We start from the raw sequence: 11,687 nt of genomic DNA, 5'->3' as shown, positions 1-11,687 counted from the left end.
ACCATTAGACGATGTTGCAATACTGAAAGCATCATGTACAAAATCTATAAAAACTTATTTTCTTTTTTTTTCTTTTCAGAACACCTTTTTGGTTTGAATTACGTCATTAACAAATATTCTTAAGATTACGCGGGGTTTTTTCTTCTTCATACAAATGGCCAACAATTAGAATTTTCTCCGTCAGTTTAGCCCTATGAAGGCTGCATGACTCATTACATACAGTTAAGATACTTGTAAATAGTTTTATGACGCTTTGGTCATCTATAATACAAGTTTCAATTGCAAATTACCATCTGTTAATCTAAAGTTAAATATTATTACATAACAAATTATGTCTTGTAATAATTTTTTTAAGTTAGATTGAAAATTAGTAAAGTACATCTTTTTATTGTAATTCAAGGAAATCGAGCCTATATGGGTACACACCGTTAATTCAAAATATGAAGAAACAAATTAGTGACTCCGTACAGAACGTTACAACAGTTTTTGTTAATCACGGTTACGTAATTTTGTATCAGTTTTAGGACTTCTGGAAAATACATGATATGATCACCAATGCGCTTTCGACTGAACTTGTTACACAAGAAGAAGCATTATATAATAAAAAGAAACTACATTGATAAAAGTTCTCCTGTATTATGTATGAACAAAATAACGTATGCACACAATTGCATCAAAGTGATGAGAAAGTTCATATTAATATCTTGAACAACGTGCCACCTGTCGAACGAAATTCCCCTGCCAGAAGACGCAGATCGCGGGCAGAGCAAAGGAACTGCGCAACCAAACCAAACATTCAGTCAAACAAACCGAAATCATCATAAAAACACTTTCATGAAAAGTTATGATGAGACAAGAAGGACAATAAATAACAGGAAGATACAAATTGATTCCGCTTCTTCCCGTAGATATAATTCTGCTTTGCTAAATTGTACGGTCCGAAAATAATGAAATCCAATGGCGGATCCAATGTTTGGCGTTACGATGCTGCATCCCTATTGGATTTGGTTAGAAATTTGAATGCTAGTATTTAAACAGTAAAATGCTTTCTTTGGTGATTTATTCGGGATATGAAGGTAGTGACATTGCAGGAAAAATACATAACCCGCGTTAGCAGGTTTTGTAAATTTTTCCTGCAATGATCGCTACCTTCATAACCCGCATGAATCATCAAAGAAAGCATTTTATTGTTTATATTAACATCTTTCTTTAACTAATTAATAAACTGATTATGAAAAGTTAGTAAAATTCACTAAATTACTGTTAATGTACAAAAGTATGTTAGCTAAAAGAAACAGTCCAATCGTCTCCTTTGAGACTTTGAGTCTGGCATCGTCATGATTATTTCGTGCAGTCCGGGATTTTGCTAAGGTAGGTTCAGATCAATTGATAAACAGGGCGTGTCAATTTCAGTCCTGTCACTTTCAGCCGCTGTAGATTTCGACCAATCGATAAATAGGGCGTGTAGATTTCAGTCTGGCTGTTTCTATAGAGCTATGAATTAACTATAAGTTTCCATAAAAAATAGAGGAAATTATGCCTGGTAGATGTAAATATATTGATTTTAAGATAAAGTTTTATGCATCGAGATGACAGTCAATGAATGTGTGGGTTGGGATCCATCTTCTTTAGCATACTGCTCAACTTCGGATATGACCATCGCTCTGACACTGCCCCGGATTGAGCTGTTTTCTTAAAAAATATCACAACTTGCACTTGTACACGGTACAAATTTGATTTTAAAAATTCCCTATTTTGAAAAGGACATGCATAATTGGAATGAATGTAAAATAAAAGTATGCTTTCTGTTCTACATGTGCATCTTCTCTGAGGTACTTTAATACAATTCATTTTCAAACATATACTACTACAAGTTTCTAAGTACATGTATCCATCGTTACATGTAAATGGGAAAATATACGGCTGAGAACAGCATCTGATCACAGATGCCGGTTACAGGCCATACCACGACACGTCCATCAGTCTCTCCAAACTAATTGTTAGATCCACTTGCTTACTCGCTACACAAACGAAGCAAATCTAACATCTAATTCTAATTAGATTGTCAGTCTCACACGTTATAAGATCCATACCATATGGACAAATAACTTCAGTATAGTATCAATTTACATGTATTATTATTTTTAATACATACATTTTAATTCTTAACTAATCTCAAAAAACACTGGTCAACATCCTTAAGAGGACTTGAAGGTCCTGGCCATTTTTAAAGTAAATTTATCGCCTTTATAAGAAGAGTTCTGTATAGAGATATAAGGACAAACCTAAAAATTAAAAGCTAAAAATGGAATTTAAATTAAGTTACTACAATGTAAATAATAGATTATATATAGCTTCAGAAATCCTATCTAAAATTTTCAAGTACATGTAGATCTGATGGTGAATTTGTTGACCATACAGCCTCCTTAACAATCAAACGGAATGGCGCCTTGTACGTGGACTGGAGAATCCATATTCTATAGTAATAGTTCTCCAGCACAGAGCTAGTTTGATGCCGAGGGGAGCTGGATAATACAGCATCATGGCTTATGCACCAGCATCTTGTCGGTATTTCAGTGTAATGTCATGGTATTTTAAGAGAATGTGGTAAACAAGACACGAAGGTGTATGCAAAGAATGGGAGCAACAGGCTTATATTAAAGGTTTCATCTAAAAACTACCGTACGTGTACCATCAAGTTTATGACAATATGAACGATATAAGTGTCCTGGTTGTTTTTAAGTAAGAATGATTATAGTGCATAATATTATTTTTTGGTTTAAAACCCAGAGAGATGTGTCACTCCACGTTACAAACAATACAAAAATATTACCAGCCATCTGACACACGTGTGACTCACCAGAGAGGGGAAAAGGACACTGGGGGGAATCATTTGACCAGGATGTGCGCTCACAGCAGTATTTCCGAATCCTATGAATGGGGATTCAGGTGCATAGAAACTACTCGGCGCGACTATAAATATAAGTTCGTGTATACATATATTGCATATATATATAACCTTCTTTATAATAATGAATTGTGTGGTTGAAACACTGAACAAGAAGTGAAGAGGCCAAGGATCGGTCGATCGATCGAGACCTGAGCTATTGAATGTAATTAGCAAACTTGATTGGCGGAATTCGGCAATGCTATTCATTATAACACTTATGGTTATATATCATCAACGCAGTTATATATACCCCTCTACAGCACTCGTCTCTTATGAGTTTTGAAATTGATTGAATCACAGCTGCCATCCGTGTTTTACTTATACAAGAAGTAAATTATGCCGACTCTGCAGTTATTTCATATTAAGCCAGACCAAAGAGTGGCATGATTCTCGTACCACTCGATTCGTCCTTCCCGCAGTTCGCCCAGGGGTTTAAGTAAAGTCCGTCACCCTCGTACACACGCCAGGCAGTAGTTAGCATGAAGCGTGCATGTCCTACTTAACCAATACAAGCAGCGGCCTTGACATTGGCTTAAACGTTTCTCGAGCGAGAGTGGAAGTGCATGCAAAATACATGCCAAGGACACATGAGTTTAAAATTTGAGAGAGAGAGAGAGAGAGAGAGAGAGAGAGAGAGAGAGAGAGAATTTGCCATTGTAAAAAATGCTTAGAGTAGCAAGTTTAAAAGTACAGTTAAAAATTAAGTTCATAAGTTCAGGCAATTTTTTGTCCTCGTTACACCCCGTCCTTCTAGATTGATAAACCCTACTAGTGTAAATACAATTAATTGAGATCTAGGTGTCTACTTCAATTTCGATATTCCCTGTAGCTGACCATAAATCCAACAAAAACTTGACAACAATGCAATTTTATTTCATTTTATTTTGCTGACGTTGAGAATAAATTTACAGAAATGAAATCTTTTTCCTCAATATAAAGGTCAAAGACATGGATCTCCACATTAAAAAATCCAATTTAAGTAAAAGGTGTTTTATCATACAAATGAATTTTTTTATCTACAGACTTGTATACACGTAATAAAATAATCCTTCACTGCACTTACAATCAAAAGAAACAAGTACATGTTAGATTTAAGTCTTTGGTTTTCAATAAGAAATCAATTTAATTAATATAATTATTACATTTAATATATACATTAAAAGTTTAAATGTACTTGGGTATTTCACACGACTTATATGGTATTATGGACATGTTATATCAGCATGCCCATGGAGTGATTTAAATGCTGAGACAGACCAGAAAATTTATTACTGACTGATTTTTTTTCAAGTGACCTATATCACCTACATTTTCTCTGTTAAAGGCCTGACAGAGTTTGAGTCTAGACCAAATGCATGCATTAAAACCCCACAGCTCAGCACTCCTTTGTCAATTCATCTTTTTGGATGACGTTCAAAGTCTTTAATCTTTCTTATTCTTGCTGTCTGAGAGTATGAACTAAGAATGCAGGAGTTATGGCTCTTTAAATTAATACATTTTTTTTAATTACAGAAAAAAAACATTGTTATATGATTCACTCACCCATAAGAGACACAAGAGTACATGCGTGTATATCATACATAATTTGGGGTATTTTTTTTAAAATACCATTATTATTAAAGTAAAACAGATATATTTCATCACTGCAAATATCTATGACAAAAGAAAAAAAAAATAGGAATCTAAAGGAGTGACTGAGGGACCCCTTAACACAGAGAAAGCTATAAACAATAACAGTGCCCCTCCTCTCTGACAATTAACACAGCAGTGTCAGCATCATCATTCTGACCCACAGAGCATCTTGTGCAGCAAGCTACCTGTCTGGCCAGCACTGTCGACATGGTAACAACCTCTCAGCACTGACCATTACAAGTACAGCGGGAGAATGTCTTGGGTGATGGGTATTGTCTTCTTATATCAGAGACACAGCTCCTGACATGACTAAACCCGACAGGGGTTTGTACCGCATTATGTGTTGGTCTCCCTTCTGCAAGTCCACTATTTCTTCCCTGGAAATAAAAATAAAATTTTTCCTTCGCTTTTATTTTTATTACTACTACTACTAGTAGGTAGATAGGTAGGTATGAGAGATGTCTGGAAAACTAATAGGGACACATACTTGTACATGTAGGTAACAAGTTCGAACTATGTATAAATGTGCCTGCTCACATTACTTATCTTGTTTAGCAATCATAATGTGTACTTGTAAATATTTATAAGTGACTGTATGGTTCTTACAATATTGATAAGTCATCGCATAATTTGTGAGAAAAGATAAGTGTAACCTCTACATAATAAATTTCAATCAAAATCTACTTTTCTTTATATCAGTGTGCCCATTAAATATTCAGACTTTAGAAAAGCAAAGTTATATGTATTTGTTGAAATAAACAGCCAAGAAGAAAATACAAACTACAAGTTCATCATTTAATTTTGAAAAAGAGAATTCATGATTTGAAAGGGTAAAAGAGAAGCACCACTAAACAATAAATCAAAATACAGTTAATACACCATACAACATTAAATGGATTGAGAACAAGTCAATTTTCTTCTATAGCTTATCAGTATACACAATGGTATTAGAAATAAGTTTTTCCCAAATGACCAAAATGTTGATAATTTTTTTCAATTAAAAAGCCACGTTGATTAAAATAAGATTTGAATATGAAACATGTCAAACAAAAATAAAAACTAATGTTTGAATGTAGAAAATTTCTTTTCAAAATATTTCTGTGTTTTACAAGTTGTTATTATTTTACAACAACGATATTAAAGTTATTGTTGGGTTATACATCTAATGTTATGACATTGGCCCCCTTTTAAAAAACAGAATAAATCAAGAGAATAAAATTGTATAAACATGCAGGCAATGAAAATATAATTCCCATGAAACAGACTTCATCATGTACCGGTATTCATCAGACTTCTCTACACAATCTTCAGGAAATAAAATCCTTGACGTGTACATTTCCTGTAGAGTAAGTCGGCTACATACACACGTGTCATCAGGATAACTCACCCCGTGTCTAACGTTTCCTCCTCCACTAGAACTCCGTCAGTGTCCTCAATCACACGCAGGAACACGTAACTGTCCAAGTTAGGGCGGATTGCTGTTGACGAAGAGAAGCAGATTACTGAAAATTTTCATTTTCAAACTGACTCTTTAAAATTGGGATAAAAGTCAAATGATAACATTTAGTTGAAAGTAACTGGTTAAGGATATGATGTTTACTTGTTTGCTTGAAGTCCATAGTTTGTAAATTGGGCGGCATGTGCCTTAATACTAAATTCTTCATGTGTGTTTCCATTGTGGTTCCATACCTGTTAATAAATATCTCAGACTTGAATGTTGCATCAAAAACCAAATTAAAATATTATTTTACTGAACAGATGTTTTCTATGTCATAAATTAATCTTGTCTTGAAATATTTTAATTTTGCCATATCTTTATCATGTTTTGATGCATTTCCTAAGTGGTATCTATACTTATAACATGACCATACCATCAAAAAGAGAATTTGAATGCACAAAAAGAGACCACAAAGGAGACATTCAGAGTCCTCTTTTGTACAAGAATATCTTGTGTTAAAAGGGAAATAACTCTAATATTTCTGCATGTCAAAGAATTCACAAAACAGGGAAAATCACTCATTCTGCATTTAACTACAGTGTATGTTCATGTGTTGTATGTAAGATGTAGCATAAAGAAGAAAACTTGCATCATATATTCGAATATTTTAGTGGGTCACCAGATGTTAAATGTGCAGGGAATGGTGTTAAGCAATACCGTATATCCTGTAATTTTCGTGATGATCTATTTTTAAAATCGCAAAATATTGAATACGCAAAAATTATATCCTGTATCATTTTCTATAAAAAACTTTTAAAATCGCAAAAAATGACTGACAAATTAAAAATGGTACATATTTTCCCCATTTTCACAAATTTTGTGACACGCAAAAACCCCCAGATATACGGTAATCATACACTGGTTCCGAGTGAAGCAGCAAGTTTATACTCCCATCTTCTTGAACTAATGCTCTCTTCATTGTGAAGGACAACAGTCCAGTTTTCTACAGACTCTAAACTTGTGTCTGCTTACTTCAGTTGCCAGATTCATTATTAAAATAAAATTGTAAGCATACAATCAACAAAGAAAGATTTTAAGGTGATTTTATGAAAAACTCTTTGATAAGTATCTAAGTATACAATACATCCACTTGCAGTTCAAGACAGTATATTTGTTAAGTAATTATCTATTTTTGTATTTTTTTGTTCCTGATCTGTTGATTCAGAAATCATGTGCTAAACTAAAGGTAAACTCCTTTCAATGAGACCAAAGAGAATAATGAAAGAGCAGTGGTACAAAATAATGTTTTTCAGCAGCTCAAGAGCACTCACTCTTTGGCGAACGTGAATTCCTCGGGGGAGAGGTGGCAGACATCTTCCTCTTTTCTGTTGCTTTCCTGCTCTAAAACGTGGGTTGTGTACCTCTCAATCTGAACAAAACCAATTGTCTGGTAATTGTGTTGATTAAATTTGCTAATTAACTCTAAGATCGTAAAACAGCCAAACATAGTAACACTGACCTTTTTGAGCCTGCATCTGAGATAGCTGCTCAGAACATATCTGATTCTGTCTATCTGAAGTTATACGCCACAAAAGAATAAAATAAAGAAATATTATAAGTAACAATACTTGTATCTTAATGGTTTTTTGGATTAGTTTCAACATTACTAGTATTCCATGTGTGTACTTCCTTATGTAAAAGTCCATTGAAATAATTCATTGATTTTTAGACAAAATAATTAGTAAAGAAGAATTCCTTGGTTATCGACTTATTGTATCTTTTCACTTAAAATATAGGTATCAGTGAATCTACACAAGGCATATCAGTATCTCTGCAAATCTTATAAAGTGAATCTACATCTACATATGGATAAATGAAAGAGCTTGGCTACAGTGGAATCATTTGAATTTTTGTGGATTGTGGGGTTTTTGCTTATCTGTTGAGGATGTAAATTCATGGGGGAGGGCTACTTTTGTGAGGATAATACCAGCAATAACTTAGATAATAGTCCTGTTCCAAAAACTTCAACCAGGTTTAGACACCTTTGCCATTGCCAGGGGTATAGCAAATGGTATCTGCATATATATGCAGAGGGCCGGGATATGATCTTTTTTCAAAATGTTTGTTTTAATTAATTTTGTGCAATGATTGAATGAATGTATACAATAGATTATAACTATGTCATAAAAGGATAATTTAAAGAAATAATAAGTTAAGTCCCAGGGGTCTAGATACTTGGGGGTGGGGGATGGGGGGGGGGGGATGGGGGGTGGTCGGTCCTGTCCTCAAGCACCTGTGGTCTTGGTGTCGAAATAAAAAGCCAAGTCTTAGTGTTCATAATATTTGTGTCCTATGAATAATCATTTAAATGATAAAATCACACATATAGTTCTATTTTTTTTTTACCTCCATCCGATGCAAAACAACTTTGAAATCCCCCTTTTTTGCTCTTTTGATATTTTCCTCCATTTCTGTTACTTGCTCCAACATGCAGTCAACTAAATCGGTTTTTGCCTCCAAGAGTTCAGGAGAAAATTTCTCATTTAACCATGCCTATAAACAAGAAATAGTTTGACTGCTGGCTTCACTGAAATATGACCATTAATCATGTAATACATGTTCATCAAATAATCAAACAAAAAATCAAGTTCATTCTATGCTTCAAAGTAAATCGGATATGATACCGACTTCTACTACTACTTATTGGCCATATCTATTTTTCTAATTAGCCAAAACTTATCTTACTTGTCTGGGTGATCATTTACACACATAAAATTAGGGGATTGTCTGCTTCCTTAGAGAATGACAATTCCAATCTTTACAATCGTTACCATTTTATATGAAACTCCTTACCAAAATTTGACATATGCAGAGAGTAATTCCACTAATTAATCAAATCACTCCTTGTTGTCTAATTCTGTTACTGGTTTTTTTTATATCTATTGAGATGATCAAAGAATTCCAATAACAGTAATCTTTTAATTGAAATCAGTAATGAACATTCTGAGGATGATGTGGGATTATGGTTGTAAATTTATTAAAATATATATCAGTACATCAACTGGATACCGTAAATTGATTGTAGAACTTACTAAAGTACATCATTCTTAGCTGAGAGCTGCTTTAATTAAACTGTATAATTAAAAGGGTGCACAAGAGTTCTACAATACTGAAGCAGTTTAGACCACCTTGAATCCCATCTTCGTTAGCCAAGGGTTTTCGGTCCACTTTGCTCCCTGTAAACGGAGCTTGTCACTGAGTTTTCGTAATGAAATCTGCCAAGGGTTTATGGGGACTGGGAGCAAAGTGGACTGAAAACCTTTGGCTAGCGAAGATGCTTGAATCCAAAATGTTATCCTAACATACTTCGCAGCAATGTTAAGGCGTCCCGATGCTAAAATACGGGCTAACGGCTGGAAAACGATATTATTTGAATCATCGCAAAAATACTTTGACCGGGAGTATTTCTTAAAATCTATGTTACATTTATTGACACCGATGTTAAATATTATATTTGATGCATTTTGTGACGTCATATGTTCTTTGTAATCACGTGATGGGCGAATCCTAGTATTGCAAATGATCTTTTTAAATCGCATCGGCGCAGGTGATTAATGACATTAAATCAAACATATTTTTAAGAAAAATCCTTTGTTAAGTCATATACTTTGAAGTTCTTGCTCGGGAAAAAATTAGATATTTTGTTTATTGAAGATATTGTTGAAACATTCCAGAAAATCATCAAAATAATACACATTTTTACTAATCAAAAGCGATTTACAAAAAATTGGGGCTAATCCGTAGGTTTCCGTAGCACGATTCACATTGGTACTTACATTCTCTACCAATTTTACGTAAAATATTCTAAAATTATGTTGATCTTTCACCTGCGCCAAGCTGGTTTTATATGCATTAAAATTTCTTCATTCAGTTGTTTACACGTAGCAGGGACAGTCTCCAAACCACTAGTTTATAAATTGTCTTTTACTTATAACGAAGCTTTACAACTGCCGATTATTTGATACTGGTTTTTAATATGAATGAATTCTGTACGTCCAGCATTAACGGCAGCATATATGTAAAGGAAACATGCAGTTTTATAGTGGTTTGATGTAATACACTTTTAACGTTGAGATACATTCCCTGGGAACTATCGACAGGAATGCAGATCGTGACGTCAAAGTTAATTATGACGTCATATCGTATGAAGTACAGACAAGTGACTTTCTACACATCGCTGTAAAATCCATCGGAAAGCCTTAACATGCCCGCGTTGAAGCTTTAAGGAAATTTTCAAAACTGAAAAATGAGGAATTATTTGGATTTTTGTGTGAAATAAAATATCTGTATATTTTATTCAGGTCAAATCAAAGCAGCGTGTTACTAACAGGCGAAAAAACTTGGCAAATCATGTCCAGTAGATCTCTAGCTTTACAGATTGAATAAGCAATATAGCTTTATTTTTAAGCTATCCAGAATAGATTGATAAAAGGTGACCTTTAGTGCAGTGATAGTTTTTAACTTTGAACTGTTCTGTAAAAAATGCAAGTAAAGATTTCCACTAAAATTTTGTCTCCTTTAAAGATTTTGCACTTGAGATGGTCAGACGGGTTCCAATACCAGCGCCAGATAACTCATTTGGTAGTGCACCTGACTAGAGATTCAGGAGGCCAGGGTTTGGATCTCAGGTTTGGACCATCATTAATATTTTTCCCATCCTGTTTCATTTGGTGCTGTGCCAACCCCTGGAACTGACAGGTTAACTTCTGCCAGGGGAAGAGTCTGGAGTGATCTTTAAGAGGGAGGATCTTTTAATGTTACAGTCGGACTAGTTCGAATATCAACGCTGGATAGCTCAGTTGGAAGAGCACCTGACTAGAGATTCAGGGAGCCCAGGTCAGAATACCAATCTGGTCTGTCATATCATTTCTCCCATCCTGCTACACAATAACTTTTAAACGTTTTGAGGCAATTGATTGATTACCTAACAGTTACTTCTTTAATGAAATATTTGTAACTCATATTAATTTATAACTTTTTTGTAACTAAATGAAAACTTTATCATGAATATGATTTTTTTGTACTTATTTTATTTTCATGGAAAAATAAAAATTGATGATAATTACACTCTATTATGGCTTTTTTGTACTTAAGCAAAAAGTTACAATATAGTCATAACTTTCTGATGCTAATTTGGAACCACAGTTGATGAGATGGTTCCAAATTGTGCCAACCTTGATTTTTTTTTTGTAACTTTAAATTTTCTTTAGTGGTTTGATTTAATACGAGTATATGAAGGGGTAATTAGTTAGTCAGCAGAATGTGAAGAAAACACTTATCCATGCCTCAAGTCATTGCTGCAGGTCTGTGCGTAGCTCCCAGTCTGAAAAAATCAGATGGACGATCTACTATGTGTTAAAAAGTTACTATAGTATATAAAAACTTAGATGTACCTCCTCAAGCTTTTGAAGTACTTCGCCTGCCGTTAAAGCTTCCACTTCTTCATCACTTACACCGTCGATTTCGTCAATGTCTGCCATTGTTTTCTCCTTTTTAAAATAACTTACTATTTTAGCAAATTTGCGTACTTTTAATCTGTGCAAATTCTAACCAGCGCGCCAAATCTTCTTCACAGAAGAGTTCCCTTACAAGCAGGCGGTAAAAATA

General features: G+C 34.2%; 1 protein-coding gene across 1 annotated transcript; it reads right to left on the bottom strand.

The window, feature by feature from the left end:
• Window positions 1-3,812: 3,812 nt before the first annotated feature.
• LOC105336898 (DNA replication complex GINS protein SLD5) lies at window positions 3,813-11,662 on the bottom strand. The gene is made up of 7 exons (XM_034474045.2): window positions 11,474-11,662; window positions 8,427-8,573; window positions 7,540-7,593; window positions 7,352-7,449; window positions 6,183-6,271; window positions 5,970-6,060; window positions 3,813-4,959 (listed from the first exon to the last, which is right to left on the bottom strand). Exons 1-7 carry the CDS (start codon window positions 11,558-11,560, stop codon window positions 4,863-4,865), a joined length of 663 nt encoding a protein of 220 aa, XP_034329936.1. The 5' UTR covers window positions 11,561-11,662; the 3' UTR covers window positions 3,813-4,862.
• Between the last annotated feature and the right edge of the window lie 25 nt (window positions 11,663-11,687).

This window comes from Magallana gigas, chromosome 8, assembly GCF_963853765.1.
Source record: "Magallana gigas chromosome 8, xbMagGiga1.1, whole genome shotgun sequence".
In the NCBI taxonomy this organism is placed as follows: Eukaryota; Metazoa; Mollusca; class Bivalvia; order Ostreida; family Ostreidae; genus Magallana; species Magallana gigas.
The sequence above is the reverse complement of the archived record's forward strand: the minus strand, read 5'-3'. Positions and strand labels throughout refer to the sequence as shown.

Excerpts from the sequence above, each read along its gene's own strand:
- LOC105336898 (XM_034474045.2), bottom strand. The coding sequence starts at position 11,560 with ATGGCAGACATTGACGAAATCGACGGTGTAAGTGATGAAGAAGTGGAA. Across the intron at positions 8,574-11,473 it reads TACTTCAAAAGCTTGAGGAG|GCATGGTTAAATGAGAAATT; the intron begins GTACATCTAAGT and ends TCTTGTTTATAG. Across the intron at positions 7,594-8,426 it reads TTGTTTTGCATCGGATGGAG|ATAGACAGAATCAGATATGT; the intron begins GTAAAAAAAAAA and ends GTATAACTTCAG.